Source organism: Tenebrio molitor, chromosome 2, assembly GCF_963966145.1.
Source record: "Tenebrio molitor chromosome 2, icTenMoli1.1, whole genome shotgun sequence".
Classification (NCBI taxonomy): Eukaryota; Metazoa; Arthropoda; class Insecta; order Coleoptera; family Tenebrionidae; genus Tenebrio; species Tenebrio molitor.
Window position 1 is genome coordinate 25,327,040 of NC_091047.1, and position 16,348 is coordinate 25,343,387.

General features: G+C 41.3%; 5 protein-coding genes across 5 annotated transcripts; 4 read left to right on the forward strand and 1 right to left on the reverse strand.

The window, feature by feature from the left end:
• Positions 1-6: 6 nt before the first annotated feature.
• Positions 7-8,146, reverse strand: LOC138124239 (uncharacterized). The gene is made up of 4 exons (XM_069039216.1): positions 6,686-8,146; positions 5,514-6,632; positions 5,250-5,457; positions 7-499 (listed from the first exon to the last, which is right to left on the reverse strand). The coding sequence occupies exons 2-4, from the start codon at positions 5,673-5,675 to the stop codon at positions 150-152; spliced, it is 720 nt and encodes a 239-aa protein (XP_068895317.1). The 5' UTR covers positions 5,676-6,632; positions 6,686-8,146; the 3' UTR covers positions 7-149.
• LOC138124228 (uncharacterized) lies at positions 537-5,248 on the forward strand. Its single transcript, XM_069039198.1, has 4 exons — positions 537-800; positions 847-1,258; positions 1,308-4,452; positions 4,527-5,248. Exons 1-4 carry the CDS (start codon positions 647-649, stop codon positions 5,148-5,150), a joined length of 4,335 nt encoding a protein of 1,444 aa, XP_068895299.1. The 5' UTR covers positions 537-646; the 3' UTR covers positions 5,151-5,248.
• A 2,459-nt stretch (positions 8,147-10,605) lies between the features above and the next one.
• Positions 10,606-12,142, forward strand: LOC138124238 (uncharacterized). The gene is made up of 5 exons (XM_069039215.1): positions 10,606-10,860; positions 10,917-11,037; positions 11,090-11,394; positions 11,446-11,632; positions 11,811-12,142. The coding sequence occupies exons 1-5, from the start codon at positions 10,818-10,820 to the stop codon at positions 11,968-11,970; spliced, it is 816 nt and encodes a 271-aa protein (XP_068895316.1). The 5' UTR covers positions 10,606-10,817; the 3' UTR covers positions 11,971-12,142.
• On the forward strand, positions 12,052-13,368 carry LOC138124237 (zinc finger protein-like 1). Its single transcript, XM_069039214.1, has 5 exons — positions 12,052-12,274; positions 12,326-12,437; positions 12,488-12,681; positions 12,730-12,998; positions 13,053-13,368. Exons 1-5 carry the CDS (start codon positions 12,173-12,175, stop codon positions 13,258-13,260), a joined length of 885 nt encoding a protein of 294 aa, XP_068895315.1. The 5' UTR covers positions 12,052-12,172; the 3' UTR covers positions 13,261-13,368.
• A 150-nt stretch (positions 13,369-13,518) lies between these two features.
• LOC138124231 (uncharacterized) lies at positions 13,519-15,898 on the forward strand. Its single transcript, XM_069039200.1, has 2 exons — positions 13,519-14,066; positions 14,118-15,898. The coding sequence occupies exons 1-2, from the start codon at positions 13,741-13,743 to the stop codon at positions 15,847-15,849; spliced, it is 2,058 nt and encodes a 685-aa protein (XP_068895301.1). The 5' UTR covers positions 13,519-13,740; the 3' UTR covers positions 15,850-15,898.
• Positions 15,899-16,348: the final 450 nt, after the last annotated feature.

Below are 16,348 nucleotides of genomic sequence, written 5' to 3' on the forward strand. Positions count from 1 at the left end.
TTTGGAAGTAAAGAATATAATAACAAAAATACAACAATATACAATCAACAGAAAAGAACAATTTGAGCAAATAAATTTTAACAAGTCTTTCAAAGGATACTTATAGTGTGACCCATCTCCGCAAGATCAAAATGAAAACTAAACTCGTCTTACTTGGTGGTATTTATACTGTCGACGAATTGCCTCTTCAGCATTTGAATAGTTCTTTGAGATATCTTGCATTGGCTATACTCTCTTGAACAATTCGTCTTGGCCAGACCGTTCTGAAGAGCTTCGTCCACAACAGTACCTTGTACTAATTGTTGCAACCATTTACTTGTGGCCAGACCGTCTATGATCTTATCACTGCTGGAGCTCTGACCCTCCATCACATTTTGAGCGGAATTCTTGACAGCCCAACAGATCATCCTTTGCATGCAGGATGTGGTGTCGACGTCGCTCTCGGTCAGCACTTGGTCTAGAAGACTCAAGTAGTCCCACCAGTTTTGACCATCTTCGCCTAAAAAGTACGAATAAGCAAAGGCACTGTTGCAAAAACAAGACACTCCGCTGACAAATTAATATATTTGGCGAAATGTCAAATTGTGTGTAAAAAAATTTGTTGTATTTCAAATTTTATGTTCGTGTAAATTGAGAGTAAATCAATATGGAAAATTATTTATATTTGTTGGAACTGTTTGTCGAAACCATCAATTTTTCTTCCAACATACCTCATCACCCCAAAGCCAACGAAATCGTAGTTTCTGGCGAAATAGGAAAGTTTATGAAGTTAGACGTGTTCACGGTGCAGAGTTCCCCAGGTAGGTCTAACTCGAAAGAAGCAGAAGCGTAAAAAGGGATTTTCAGTGGAAGGAGAAGAGAAAAGTTTAAATCTCAATTGTGGAAGGTCTACTTTGTTCTCCTGTTCCCCTAACGAGCTTACCAAGAAGTTCAACAGCAATCCTTTGGTGATCAAGGTCACGATGAGGAATAGTTCTTTAGGATCTTGTACGATTGCTTGGCCCAAAAACTTTCTCGATCTTATTAAGAAAGCTCCGGAGACCTTCGGAGTTTCGGGACCTGTATCGATACAAGATAAATTCATCTTGGTCGAGCCAAATACTTCTAAAATCATGGGCGACATAATGGCAACAGTTAGACTGTCTTCATTTGGTAACAGCATTCAAACAAGTTTTCAATTAATCGACCAAGTGAAAGCGGCCAATAAAAAGTTTTTGGTTAAAGGAGCTCGCGGCGAGACCACTTTCGAATGCCAAAAGTAAACCCAACTAATCGATTCTTCTAGATTTTCAAACGAAGAGTTTCAGAGTTGGACAAACATCTGCGTCTGAACTGTTATCGATGACGCCGCTGTTGTCCACTCAGGAGCAAACCCCAGAATCGAGCGCACCACACCTGCCACAAATGGAGGATGACCGACTGTCTTGGATGGCCCTCTTCAAATCGGCTTTAGACCCGAAATTCAGCACTCCTCCGGAGGAGTTCGGCATCGCCATTTCCAACATCTTCAACAACAAAACGGCTTCGGCTTTGACCTTCGACATCGTGTCCTTGATGGAAAGACCAGAGGAGAACAAGTACATCGACTTGAGGATCAGAGGCGGATCGAAAGGATTCGTTTTCGAGATTGACAATGTGGAAACTGGCAATGCGGAAACTGGCTCCAAGTTCTCCAAGACAACGGCGGAAACCGAACCGGACGAGCAGCTCACCGTTGACAAAATAAACAAACTGTTGTGCAAGAGCAAAGACTGCCCTGCCGCTCGCAAGTTCAAGGAGTTCGGAATAGGACCCTTGGCTAACACCAAAGGACTAGGGGCGGTGATAGGTGACACTTCCATACCTCTCACCTACGGCATAAGTCAGACGTACGGAGTCTTCGACGAGTACGGTCCTTACGGATTGTTCTCGAAGCCAAAACGTCCAGAAAATCCTTTCATCCCGAAGCAGGACAACGACTGGAGTGCCACCTGTTGGAAGCCGAAACGTCGAAAGGAAGACAAAGAGAAAAAGACGTGTCCGTGTAATTGCACCTGTCAGAAGCATTATCCTCCGCTGCGTCTCACAGGAGGCGGAGTTTTGGACTACGACGACGTCAAGAGTCCCTTTCACGAATGCAAGGAGGTCATGGACCAGTTCGACGAGGTCCTGGCCAAGTACAAGAAGGCGATAGGTCCGTGCGGCAAAGTAACGTGTCCTTTTGCCCCGAACGTGGCCAAGGAGAGTTGCAAGAAGATGTGTCAACACCCTGACGACGTGTACTCCGTGGACTACCCTCTGGAAGCCTCTCCAACAGAACCCGAACCCGAGACACCGCCAGCCCCACCTACGAAGAAATTCAAACCGAAAGGGGCTTGTGGTTCCCCGAGGTGCGCCTACGCCAAGTATAAAACGGGGTTGGTTGACGAAGACGCAGAGATGGAGTTGCAGTATCTGCCGCAGGCTCCTTCGGGCAAATGCGGACATCCTAAATGTCCTTATCCTGTCGAGCCGGAGTTGCCTCCGATCCACTGGGACTGTCCGGATCCTTTGCCTAAAGGCCGCTGCAAGAACCCCGAATGTCCTTACCTCCCCAAAGAAATTAAATGTCTTAACGCGGTCCTGGCCAAGGGTGTTTGCGGAAACTACAACTGTCCCTTTTCCGTACCCGACCCTTGTTCATCCCCGACTTGTCCTTTCGCCAGCAAGGAGTGTCCTTACCAGAAAGGACAAACAGATTCTGAGAGTTTCTGCGGCAATTCGGATTGTCCTTACGCGCCGAATAAAAAGAACAGTTTGTGCGACAATCCTGACTGTCCGTTTGCCAAAAAATCTGACACCTGTGACAATCCCACTTGTCCTTATGCCAAAAAGGAATGTCTCAGACCGCCGCCATGTTACATGCCTCCGTGTGGAGACAATCCTTGTTATCCACCCCCATGCGGGACAAATCCTTGCGGAATGCCGCCGTGTTATATGCCTCCATGCGGGGACAGTCCTTGTCCGATGTCGCCGTGTCCTTACGTGACGAATCCTTACCTACAAAATTTATTGGCGTACTATTCACTAGCCACCGGGAACAACGACTTGCTGCAGATTTGTTTCGGCGGTCCCGAATGTCCCCTCACAAACGCTAGTAGTCCTTGTCAGAGTCCTTGCGAGAGTCCTAGGTGTCCTTACGAAACAAAACAGCAAGCTCAGTCGGGCGTTTGTGGCGGGACGTGCAGTAAACCCGCCCCCAAAACGTGCAAGAAACCGTCTCCCTGTTATATTCCTGTGAACAGCGCTTGCGGCAATCCTAGTTGTCCTTACGGTACGAAAATAGATCCGCAAGATGCTGGTAGTCCTGGACGCAGGAGCAGAGGACTTGACGACACAGCAGAACACAAAGAGGGGGACATCGAGATCCGATCTGACACACGAACGGACGTAGATTTGGCCCCCTGCTACCCCACCACGTGCAAAATGAAAGGTGGTAAGTTGGAGTGTGACGCTTGCAAAACAAATGACACGTGTGGCAACCTCGAGTGTCCTTACGCCCCCAAAAAGACTTGTTATATAAAACCACCCCCGTGCTACGTCCCTCCAGATGATGACGCCTGTGACAATCCTGATTGTCCTTACGCTCCGAAAACTTGTTATTCAAAATCGCCACCTTGCGGGGCTCCACCTTGCTACCCACCTCCCTGTGGTGCCTCTCCTTGCCCGCCTTCTCCCTGTGGCACTCCACCTTGTCCCATGATGTCACCCCCTTGTCCCTACGGACTCAACCCTTATCTGCAAAGCTTATTAGCGTACTGTCTCCCCTTGTCTATCTGTCCCGATGGTACGTGTCCGTACCCTGTTCGAGATCTGCTCCAGATATGCTTCGGAGGACCCGAATGCCCCTTATTTAGACCCCCGCAGCCTTGCATAGTCGAAGACAAGAGTGTCAAGGATGACATTTGTGAAAATCCCGAATGTCCTTACGCGAAGGGTGACGATGCCTCGAAGAAGGACAAGCAAAGTATCAAGGAAGAGTCACCCGATGGGGTAGAGTACACGTCTGATACCAGAGTGGAAATGGATTTCAGACCGTGTACTGCCGAAACGTGTAAGTCTCAAGGGGGTGAGTTGATATGTTCCGAGTGTCCTTGTGGCGGGGGGGAAGCAGGAGGGGATAATGAGGTGGAGTACAAATCTGAGACGCGGACAGACGTAGATATGGCTCCGTGCAATAAGAAAACTTGTTCGTCGAAGGGAGGAACTTTGGTGTGTGACGTTTGTCCTTGTGCTGAAGGGGGAGACGGAAAGAAAAAGAAGGTGGGAGGAAGAAAGAAGAAGAGAAAGTCTCGGAATAAGTACGTTTATTCGATCGGTGATAAATATCCGGGGGTGCAGGTAGGGCACAGGGAGTGTGTCATGCCGGCTTGCAACGTTCCACCAGGAATGGGGTGGTTGTGGAATATTTTTACTCCGTGCATGCAGCTGAAGGTAGGTAGAAACAGAAGAGTTGCCAAATCTATGACAACTAGGTACCAGTTTAGATCATTTTGATTCTGTTTTAGCCCAGAAGAGGGTGGCGTCCCGGCGCCATAGCTAAAACCATAGCTGCAAGAATTAAGAAGCACAGAGAGGCGCAAGGTTTGCACATGCTGGAACTGAAAGACTACAGAAGGGGGAAGAAAGGCTACGGAACGTACGAGTCTGGTACTTCGGTCAACATCCAGCCGAAACCTACACTTCAAATTAAGAAACACGACGGCTGCTACTGGATTACGATGAATCCCCTCAAAGATCCTCACACTCTGGTCGAGAACGAAAGTCCCTACATGGACTGCACGCCGATGCAATTCAAAATCGTCAAAAACAAGGACAAGAAGACGGAAAATGAGAACGATGAGTACCGATCGTGCTTCTGTGGAGAAGAAGAAGAAGCGAAGTCTTCATCGTCCGACAGCGAGTTGGAAATAGAGTTCACACCACCCGCTGGGATCATCCATCCAGAACGTTTCAAGAGAAAGAGGAACGTGGTGCACTGTGATACTCAGTACTTGGTCACTGATTTTGAAACGAAGTCGGAAGGAAAGAAGAGTAAGAAGAGCAAGAAGGGTAAAAAGGGCAAGAAGGGGAAGAAAGGTAAAGGGAAAGGCAAGAAAGGGGGAAAGAAGGGAAAGAAGAAGAAGAAATAGAAAGCACACATGATCCAACAATCTAGTTTTTGATATTGATTTTTTGTGTTGTGTATTGTGCCTTAGTGTAATAAATGTGCACATCTGGTTTTCGCTTACTCCTGTATCCTAGATATGACCCGATCGGATTGAAGGACTTCTTGGACATTAAAATTACAATTCCGGGAATTAGCACCGCAAATCCAAAAGCTATAGCACCTGCTAGGACCACAGCTCCGATGTTAACGTTAGCAATAGCTCCTTGGGCCATATCTATCGACTTCTTCACCGGTATAGTTATAAAAGGGACGTTAAACGCCAACTCCATCTACATCAAAACTTCAAAAGTGAACGATTTTGAAAATACGACTTATTTAGACTTACGCTGATGTCTCCGTTCTGTTGAGTATTGAAAGATAGCAAACGGTTGGTGCGCGTTTCGAACTCTTTCGAATTCATCTTGTTGTACTTGCCAGTCATGTTGTTGCACAAGCTTTCGGCGATCACTAACAAAATTACGAACACGACTCTGATAATGGGTACCATTTTGGGGAGACCTTGTAATGTCAAGCTCAAATACGCTACTAAAATCTGTTTTGAGTGAGGAAGAGAAGTAGGCTTTGTTGGAACTAAATCAGGAACGAGTTATGCAAAAGGAGACCGACCGTGAAGGCTTCAACTGCAATGAGTGAACACAATAGCGAAAGTAAAGTGTGAATATTATTGTGTACATTTTTATATTGATTCTGCTGTTTTTGCACAATTATTAAAAGATTTGCGACGAGTGCTCACTGAATGTCCTAATTATTATTTTCGCAAAGATTAATATACTTACAGGGGATGTGTCGCGGTGGATACCTAATATCCAGTGAAAATATAATTTAGAAATTTTTGCCACTTCTCTGGTTGGCACGTTACAAATTGAAGTTGTGCTCTGGCACTGCAACGTTGTAAGTAGGTAAAACATTTAAGTATCCCACAGGAAAAGATTTATTTTATTTATTAAACCCATCAGCAACGTTTCCAATTGAATTTTTTTTCAAGCAAATTGTGTTTTTTTAAGATCAGTAAACAATGCGCAAATAAGAATAAGTTGAATTATTATTAAAATGAATAAAGTAACCGAATAAAAAGAAAAATCAAAGGGAACACAAGGTTGGATATAAATTACAGAGATAAAGCAGAATAAATCGGCGAAATACCAAAAACTGAAAAACCAAGCTTCTGCAATTTGACGAAACAAATAGGTATTATTTTCCAAAAAATATTTAATTTTTGTTCTTCAAGAAATTCACCGCTCTGTTTCAATCTTTTTGAGTTGCTTCACTTTCTAAAATTAGCAACAGTTATTTTCTTTTAATCTGAGAAACAAAAAGAAATCGCGATAATGAAGTTTAAACTTTAAACGGCTGTTTTAGTAATTTTCGATACTCCCGAGGCTTTCAAAAGTACTTCGTTCATTGTTCATTGTGAAAACTATTTAAGTATCTCACTTTTAGAACGCTGCAAATTACCATTTTCAAATATTTTTGAAAGGTATATGTATTGTTGTATACCATCTGATTCCCGAAGGATCCGTTGCAATGTGTTCAAATATGTATTGAGAAAAAAAAACTTGCCACTTTCATGTGAACTGTCAATTTTTGTGTCTGTGATTGTCATTTTTTAGGTGATGAGAATTTTATTTATTACGCCTACTTGGACTACAATAATTTATAATAACCCTGCAGATATAGTTTCAAATACAATACAAATCCAGGTTTTATCACCAGTTCTAGTGTTGTGCGCTACTTTAGAGGTTCCTTGTTTGGATACAAATTAAAAAAAAAATGTATTATACATATTGTATCCAGTTTATATCTAAGTGCTTATTCACAATGGACATAAGACATAAGAAATACATAAGAGATACCTAAGAATAATTTGTAAATTGGGGCAACTGGAAAATAATTTGTGTGTCCAAATAACTCGAATATGATTCTTCATGCTTTTTTGTACACAACAATAATGTTCACTGAGGTCACTTCTCATAAGTTACGTAAAAATTAATAGTATATCCACTGCATTATCATGAATTTCTTATGCCTTATGTCAAGCTTATGTCCATTGTGAATAAGCACTTAGACTCATTTTACTTTCTCTATTTCGAGCGATATGATTTTTTTTAATCAACTTGAAAATTAAGCGGTACAGTTGCGGCCAAATAAAACTGGGCAGCAATTTTTTCTGTTGTAAATCGGAATTAAATATTAAATCACCTGAAAAATAATCTCCTAGGAGATAACATAAAAAACTATTTTTCAAATTGACATCATGCGTCACTGTTATGTTGTGCCACAGGTATGGGTATCTGGTTACCAGAGAAACTTTCATTTTAAAAGCCTGAATTACCAAAATTTATAAAGATGACATAAAATGTCAATTGAGTGGTCGCTTTTATTTGGCCGCAACTGTACAAAAGAAAATCTCTGATTTTCCCAGTCTAATTCGTTCCGCTCTCCCTTCTAGGTGGATACAAAAATGAAAAGCAGTGTGTTAATCAGACAGCACTGATTTATGTTGGTCCTATGTGAAAATGACTTAAATGTTTTCTGTGGCTTATTAAATTCTCAACAAATTTGGTTGTTTGTAAAATGTTGATAGGACTAAAACTTTTCACGATAATGCCGTTAGGAAAGTTCGATTGCGTGACGCAAGCAATCAAAATGTCGAAGCTGCCTACTGGTCAACCGGTTATTAGATTTTCAATTTATTAGTCCTGTTTTGTAATGGGTAAAATTATCTTTAAAAATAATTGCAAATGTTCTAGACGTTCAAAGTTGATACTCATCTGTCACATCTATATTGAAATTACCTCTATGATGTTTATACCGGAAATTCCTTGGCATTATGGCAAATTAAAAAAAAAAAAAAAACTACCATTAATTCGATTAAGAACTGCATTACCAGTTAAGTGATGTTTCGATAATTAAATTATCTCAAATATTTCTCAAGTTATAAGCGCTCAAACTCAGATATTTGTTTCAAGCATTGTTCTAATTGATAAAAACATAGAGTAAACATTATGTAGTACAGACAATACTATTCAATATTACAAAACGATAAACATTTGGAATTACATATAAAATTTAGTTTTACATCTTTTTAGTTTTTTCCATGCTCAGGGCCGGAAATAAGCACGACTTGCAGCCGAGCAACAACAACAGCATGAGTGAATAACGAACGGAAAAATTTACAAACTATGTAATTCAGATACGAGCGGGAGATTTTACTAAAGGCCACGGTTCAGGAGAATTTGTTTCACATGTCAAACTTTCAGTTGTTGTAATTGCAATCCAAATTGTAAAAGTTACATGTCATATCACGTTATCTAACTTTCAAAAGTTATTATCAGGAAAAGTAAGAATGCAATTTTCATTAGCACTAAATTTATTCAGAATTTAATAATAATAAGCTACCGAAAATATTCAGGTCAGGCTGGCTAACATAAATCAGTGTTATTATTTATCTAAATTGTTTCTGTTTTTCCAGGAGTGTGGAAAATCGAATATAGCTTGGAACAATAATAGACCTCCAGTTGTATCCTTTAATCGATAAACTGGTAAAAACTAAAATTTTTTCGATCAAACTGTACGTAAATAATTTTTCGCTGTATTGACTGGACTACAGGGAGGTAAATTTATATTGCCATAAATCAAAATAAATGTACACAAAATGGGATCACAAATGGATAAACAGGTTTTATTTTTTTAAATCTTCAAAGTATGTGGTATGAAAGAAAAAAAAAACGTAAAATACTTAGAAAGGGTTTTTGGACTAAAAATTTAAACAATCTGACACGAATAACATAAAATATCAATTGTTTAAATTAGTTTTTGTTCGACACTGTCAGAATTTGAGAATTTTCTCCTATGTGAACGGATTTTGATAAATGTCACAACTTGTCAAAACGAAACGTCAAGCTAATTTTTTTATTTACTTATTTTTTTTTTTTTTTGATAAGTTGACCAACAGGATGTCCCAATTATAGGTCAACTAAGCACTGATGAATTAAGAGACAAAGCTAAAGCAGAAACCAAAGGAAACGATGGAACCACCATTGAGAATTAACAAAACCATCTCAAGCCATACCAAGCAACTAGCATTCTATTGCTGGTCTCGAACAAGAGGGTTGAGATAGCACTTCCTGATAGCATTTTAAAGGTTTTAAGCGATTTGGAGCCTTTAAGGGGCTCGTCGAACAAAAAAACGTTGTATTCAACTCGTTCGTGTGTAAATTGAGCCTTTCTTGGCACTTGTGGCCCACTCGTGCCAAAAAAGGCCCGATTTACACACAAACTCGTCAAATAAACTACTATGTACCGGGTGATCAAGAAGGACTGTTTAAGTTGGCAATACAATTAAGAAAATTTTTATTTATAACACTGTAACTGGATATGTTTTGTTGGTTTATTTGACAAATATCTGAAATAGGTATAGCATTAACACCGACAAGCCACCAACAACCGGAAGTTACTCCTGTTATACGATTTAAAATACGATTCAGTGTTACCAACTTAAACAGTCCTTATTGATCACCCCGTATTACCTAATTATGATTTTAGCAATTAAAATGAAAGAATTAAAATTATCAATTATCTATTAAGGTGAATTTTTTAAATAGTTTTATTAGGTATTTTTGAAACTTTCTGACATTTAGAATTACCCTCCATTCACAATTTTAATAATGATACCTACTTGAACACACTGTGAATAGAAAAGCTTATTTTGTTAATAAAGCCGTAACTTTTCATTCGTTTTTTTCGTAATTTTTTTTAATTAGGTATCCTATTTTCAAGCAGACGAATTTGGGAGCAGTAAAGCAAATAATGGGAGAATTTTTTTCAGCATGATATGATTTAATGCACAATGATCCGGCCATTAAAGATAATAATTAGATAAATCTAAGGTAGGTAGTTAAACACTTTGTCACAAACTAAATTTTTGAAACGTCGACACAACAAAAGTGTCCCACAATTACGTGTGGATTCACCTTTTTTCAGTTAATACAACGATTAACAATCTTTATTCAAAGCGTCAAAAATGATGCTACAATTGTAAAATTTTGAAAATATGTAGTTATTTATTTAACAAGTTCGTGTGTAAATTGGGCTTTTTTTGGTATGCGTGGGCCAGATTTAAACGCGAGTGAAACGAGCGTTTTAAAGGCCCACGAGTGCCAAAAAAAGTCCAATTTACACAAGAACGAGTTGAATACAACGTTTTTTTGTTCGACGACCCCCTTAAAGACTCCAAATCGTTTAAAATCTTTAAAATTAACTTGACGTTTCGTTTTGACAAGTTGTCACATTTATCAAAATCCGTTCACATAGGAGAAAATTCTCAAATTCTGACAAAACAATTTCATATTCCTAGAATATTTATGTTACAACTTTAATTTCAAACTATTAAATGTGTTACATGTTATGTTTCTTGTGTTGTTTTAGAATTATGAAAATACCGACACTTTCCATTTATTCTGATACAACATTTGTTTATATAATTTATGTAACACAATACCTAGAGGAATCAATTTAACAACTCGAAGATGTCAAAACATGCACGACTTGTGTACGACTTGAATAATTGCATTATATTATATTTTGGGACACTTATCCACCGCAACATGCGTGATACAAGAAAGTGAAGATGGTTTTGTTGAAATCTCACATTGTTCATTGTCTCTGCCCAAGTGAGTGTGTCACTTGCTTCCTATATAAAAATCGTCTGCACATTTCACATTTTCAGAAAATACCCAGTGCTTGCCGTCGCCACATCACAAATCGAAAATGAGAACGTCTTATTTTGTCTTGCTGACTCTGCTCGGTTTGGGTCTCGCTTCACCGAAGAAATACGTTCCTGATGACGGGTATGTTTGTAAGCATTTTCTTTTCGCTTAATAAAAGTCGTTTCCTTAATAGAAACTTTCAACCGTCCCTCAATCGCTACTACGAAACCAATTTACCGTCACCGGCGAACATCAGCAGAGGAGATTACAAAGAGTCGAAAGAGTCTTCGGACAGGCTAAGATTCGGCATTCCTGTTACCACGTATGGAAACACCGGAAATGGTGTTCAATACGGCACCAACACTGGGACGGGATATGTCTTTAGTCCCATGAAAATCGACGTCGGGGGCATAGCCCTCGGTGCACTTATAGGACTTGGAGCCATTTTGATTGTACCCAAGCTGGCCTCTGTTTTCAGCGGAGGATACGGATACAGAAGTATTTAATCTGGCATATTCATATTTTATATCACCACTAAATACTGTTTAGGTCTCGAAAACGACATGTCCTCCATAACAGAAACTTTGGCGAGAATAGACAACTCGTTAGAACAGCACAACATTGACAGCAGCAGTTGCATGCAGAGGGTCATCTGCAGCTACGTAAACGAGGCCCAGAAAAATATGCAGACTGGAGAAGCCAACACTTTAGACCAGTTTATCTACGCCTTATCTAAGTATGTTACATTTAATGCTTATTATAAAAAAAGATGGAAACAAAAATGACACCAAAAATGGATACAAACTGAAAACTGACATTTCCATATTTCTTAAGTCAAAGTATACAGAAATGCCGAAACAAAAATGTATCAATCAAACAATACTAAGTTCTAATTTTCTGTCGTTTCTTTACAGCAATTCCATGTTCTCCCAGTTGTTGGATGGGACAGCAGTTAAGCAAGCCGTCGACATGGGCAAAACAGGCGACACCGAAAAATGTTCGTCTTTGTACGCAAAATGTCCTGTGAGCAAGGAGAACCTCGTAAAAGTAATCGCAAGTTTACTTCCCGCTTGAGTTTGTAATTATTCACCCCGGTGTCTAGTTTAGTAGTTCCTATTTATTTTCAAGGTTGGTAGTCACTAGTTACTAGTTATTTTGACATGTTGCAGAACTGTCAAGCTGTCAAACTTACGTCATTTACGTGGCCCAAATGTTTTTATATTTGTAATAAAAGTGTTCGTACTTATTGTTGTGTTTTAATTGCGAAGCGATCAAAATGGGGCTGTGCAAGTGCCCGAAAAGACGAGTGACGAATCAGTTTTGTTTCGAACACAGAGTATGCGTGTGCGAAAACTGTATGGTCACAAACCACCCAATTGTAAGTAGTTGTGAACGTTTTATCATTAATTCGCTAAATTGCCCGATTTAGTGTGTGGTACAATCGTATTTGCAATGGTTGCAAGACAGCGATTACAACTCTATTTGCGAGTTGTGCAACAAAGACCTAAATGTAGAAGATAGTATTAGACTGACATGTTACCGTAAGTTTCCGCTCGCTCTAATCGCGCACTCTCATCCAGACTGATTCCAGATGTATTTCACTGGTCGTGCTTGGACCATTTCTCACGGCAGTTGCCCCCAACGACAGCCCCCAGAGGCTACACTTGTCCCTCGTGCAAAAGCCCCCTCTTTCCTCCTTCTAATCTTATCAGTCCAGTTGCGGACGTTTTGAAAGAAAAACTCGCCGGTGTCAACTGGGCCAGAGCTGGTTTAGGTCTCCCATTGGTAATCCCAGCCATAAAAAATAAATTTCACTTGACTTTGTTTTCCTAGTTGTCTGAAGAGAGAGAGGTTAAGGCTGTGGTTAATCACGTGTCTACATCGTCAATACCGTCGTCGAGTAAATCGCCTAATCCTACACATTCAGTGGTGAATGTCGAGGATCAAGGTGCATTTAGTCGAACAGGGAATGATGGATATCAGGCTTCTTCCAATCGAAGAATCTTCCAAGATGTCAGAGAAGTCAAGCCGGTTGTTTTTGACCATGATGACGATAAGTACAAGAGGCGGCCCGCGTCAGAGCTGATGAAAACGTGGTGGAGGTGAAACAATTTTTTTTTATTGACCAAGATACGTTTCAACTGGAGATTTTCCAGGTTAACGTTTGGAGCGTCTTCAAAAGTGAGAGGTGGCAGATCGATTTATAAAAAATATTGTATGTTGGGCATAATTCTGGTGTTGGGGATCATAGTGTTGATGCTGATTATGTCGAGATTAGGCAGATACACCACAGAGAATGATCCCAATTTTGATATAAGAAATAATCCTAATATTCACGTGCAGCATGTGCAAGCGCTCGATTGAGGTGTTAGTTTTTATATTTTTTGTTATGTATTATGTAAAAGCTACATTGAGTACAGTTATGTAAACATTGTAAATATCAGTAATGCTGGATTAAATATTTCAGGATCACGTTCGTATTTCACAACACAATATTCACGCCATCTTTCCCGTTTTGTCAATTTTCATCGTTTAAGAGATAGTGATTGATTGATAAAGTTGTTAACAAATGCACTGTAATATCTTCTGAAATTAATAGATTTTAATAATGACGTAACATAAAACTAGAAAATACTGTTTTTGTCTATTTTTGAGTATGTTTGGGAGATCCAGAGAAACCAAGGACGACTTAACGTCGTTAGCGAGCCGCCCTGTATCATGTGCAGCAACTGTCAAGCAAACGTCATTTCAAATATTTCTTTTATTTTTCGTTTGTGTTTGCAAAAATTCAAAAGTTTCAGCCCTTTAGGTGTTTAAAAATGTGAATAACCTGACATTCCTATAATGTCCTACTGTGCGGCGAGGCATGAAAACGGTTATCCTTGTTCGAACAGGCAAAAGTGCAGAAATGGAAACAACAGATGCAGAAACTATGAAGTACAGGAGGAACCAGTAAGAGACACTGTGTACATAAAACCCAAACCGGAAATGCCACCCGAAGACGCCGCCGGCCAGTTTCCTCCCCCCGAGCCACCAAACGGCCAGTACGGAGACTGGGAACTGCAGTTCTGTAAGTGGTGGGGTTGGACGTGGGTGAGAAAATCTGGCAAAGAAATTCCGGCACACGAGCCGCCGCCGCGGCCCCCAGGGGACCCCGCACGCGGCACGCAGTAGGGCGAGTCTTGCTCAAAATAAAAATAAATTATTGTCGCCATTTGCAGGCAGAACCAAGACCCAAAGAAAAAGAAGGGCGGTTTTTTCAGCTGCTTCAAGAAACGCAACGAGAAGCCGGAGCCGCCGAAGCCACCCCCACCGCGTCAACCCTCCGCGCACGCCATGCCACCCCCGAGGCGGTCGGAACATGACGGCGAAAAGTCCAGGCCTCGCCGCTCCGAAGAGCAAATTACCGAATCCTGCCGCTGCGACGACGTCTGCTGCTGCGGCATGGAGGTGGACTACTGTTGTCCTTGCAACCAAGTGTGCTGCCCTTGCAACCAGATTTGTTGCTGCTGCACGGACGAAGAACCGAGGCAGCGCAGAGACTCAAAAACCATCGAGACGCAGACCCAGAAGGAAGTGAAAGAGAAAGCGACGAAGATGAGCGAGATGTGCGTGCCGAAGCAGAGGCCGTGTTGCGGGCGGCGGAGGCGCTGCCGGTGCCGGAGGCCTGTCTGTTGTCCTTGTATGCGAAACACTTGTTGTCCGTGCGTGCAGAACGTGTGTTGTCGGTGCAACGGCAGGAGTCAGTCGCGCGACAGTTCCAGCAGGAGGGTGAGCACCAACCAGCTCATCAATTACTGTCTGACCAGTGGTTTGAACAGATCGAACAAGACCGACTTGTACAACAAATCAGATGTGTACAACAAAACCGACTTGTACAACAAACCCGACTTGTACAACAAACCCGAAAGGTACAACAAGACTGACGTGTACAACTTCAAGTCGACCAATCTGTCGACAAATTTCAACACGCTGCACAAGTCTCTCGGCCTTTTGCTCAAGAACAACATCAACATCCTGAATTTGTTCAACGACAAGAAAGAGATGCGCCACCAAGCGAAACCGACGAGGGGTTTCGCCTCCAACCACACGATAACCTGCTTGTCATCCGATAACCTCACAAAGAAGCCGGACCAAGAACACACCAATTTACTGACCGCAGTGTGCGACGCGATTCTCTCCAGCCATAAATTTGACAACGACAAGTTAAACCCGCTGACAACTCCGTTGCGAGTGACGAGTTCAAAGTCAATGCACAAGACCTACTGCGAGTCGAAGTCGTCGAAAGACTCGCTCAACCAGTTCATGAGCAGAGGAGTGTTGGAGAAGATCCTGAACGACTTGAATTTTACGTATTTGAGCAACGACGACCTCGGCGTGCAACGCGAGATCGGGGTGCAAGTGGGCCCGAAAAAAATCGAGCCGTGCAGTCGCCCCAAAAGATCGTTCACCAAGTTGATGAAGAACAGGAGCAGAATTCTAACGGCGCCGCGATTCCCCAAGAAGATCGAAGCGCTGAAGAGGAACCTGGAGGCGTTGAGGGCCGCGCGTGACGGCAAGGCCCACAAGCGAAATCTGTCCGTGAATTTCGCCGACAGTGGCTCAAAGACCGAGAAGAGACTCAAAGTCTGTGATAGATTAAGCTTGACCGATATTTTTAAAATTGATGAGGCCAAGTGGAACGGTTTCGACGGAGGGAAGAATTGCCAGATGGGTTCGAGCGGCGCGTCGAGGAAGGACCGTTCTAAGTCGGATAATATGGAGACGTTGTTGGGTACGGTGGATTTCACTGCGGGTCCGAGTAGCAGTTTTAAGGCGACGGAGGGGCGGCATCATGACTTGTTGGATGCGACGACGTTGCCGCCTTTCGCAGATCTAGATTTTCTGCTCAGTAGTGTAGAAAGCAAAAGTGAGAACAAGGAAAAGGGGGAGAAAAGAGATTCTAGTAGATGATTCCGCTTACGTGTAATGTGTAACTAGTAGTAAACAGTCCTAATGCCAATTTTGTTTTATTAAAGATCTAAGGAATCTGTTTTGGGAGTTGGAGATGTTCTGTTTTGGAACTACATACAGGTCGCTAAAAAGTATGGATACAGCTAAATATTTTCAGAATGGTTTAACAGAGCTCGTTAAAATTTGGCACACAGTTCGAAGTGTTTAAATTCTTGTTCGTCGAACAAAAACGCAGTATGTGGGGCCCTTTATGTATTTCTTATGTCTTATGTCCATTGTGAATAAGCACTAATATTATATTCAATTTGACTTTTCTAATCAGTATGTACAAATATGTACTATTCCGGACACGGAATCTTGGCCACAACTGACATTTAACTGACAAATATGTGTGAACTGGCCTTTATTGAATATAACCCAACTTTTGACTCGATAATGCTATTTCCCTGCTTTTTTGATGTCACAATAAAAACTTCAAAGTGATTTTTAATAATTGTCA

Bases quoted from the DNA above. Each gene is read 5' to 3' on its own strand.
- LOC138124228 (XM_069039198.1), top strand. From the start codon at position 647: ATGGAAAATTATTTATATTTGTTGGAACTGTTTGTCGAAACCATCAAT. The intron at 1,259-1,307 runs GTAAACCCAACT...GAAGAGTTTCAG, and splicing joins ACCACTTTCGAATGCCAAAA to AGTTGGACAAACATCTGCGT. The intron at 4,453-4,526 runs GTAGGTAGAAAC...ATTCTGTTTTAG, and splicing joins CTCCGTGCATGCAGCTGAAG to CCCAGAAGAGGGTGGCGTCC.
- LOC138124239 (XM_069039216.1), bottom strand. From the start codon at position 5,675: ATGGTACCCATTATCAGAGTCGTGTTCGTAATTTTGTTAGTGATCGCC. The intron at 5,458-5,513 runs GTAAGTCTAAAT...GTTTTGATGTAG, and splicing joins AACAGAACGGAGACATCAGC to ATGGAGTTGGCGTTTAACGT. The intron at 500-5,249 runs GTAAGCGAAAAC...CGTACTTTTTAG, and splicing joins GTCATATCTAGGATACAGGA to GCGAAGATGGTCAAAACTGG.
- LOC138124238 (XM_069039215.1), top strand. From the start codon at position 10,818: ATGGTTTTGTTGAAATCTCACATTGTTCATTGTCTCTGCCCAA. The intron at 11,038-11,089 runs GTATGTTTGTAA...TTTCCTTAATAG, and splicing joins AAATACGTTCCTGATGACGG to AAACTTTCAACCGTCCCTCA. The intron at 11,395-11,445 runs GTATTTAATCTG...AATACTGTTTAG, and splicing joins CGGAGGATACGGATACAGAA to GTCTCGAAAACGACATGTCC.
- LOC138124237 (XM_069039214.1), top strand. From the start codon at position 12,173: ATGGGGCTGTGCAAGTGCCCGAAAAGACGAGTGACGAATCAGTTTTGT. The intron at 12,275-12,325 runs GTAAGTAGTTGT...TGCCCGATTTAG, and splicing joins TGGTCACAAACCACCCAATT to TGTGTGGTACAATCGTATTT. The intron at 12,999-13,052 runs GTGAAACAATTT...GAGATTTTCCAG, and splicing joins CTGATGAAAACGTGGTGGAG to GTTAACGTTTGGAGCGTCTT.
- LOC138124231 (XM_069039200.1), top strand. From the start codon at position 13,741: ATGTCCTACTGTGCGGCGAGGCATGAAAACGGTTATCCTTGTTCGAAC. The intron at 14,067-14,117 runs GTAGGGCGAGTC...CGCCATTTGCAG, and splicing joins GACCCCGCACGCGGCACGCA to GCAGAACCAAGACCCAAAGA.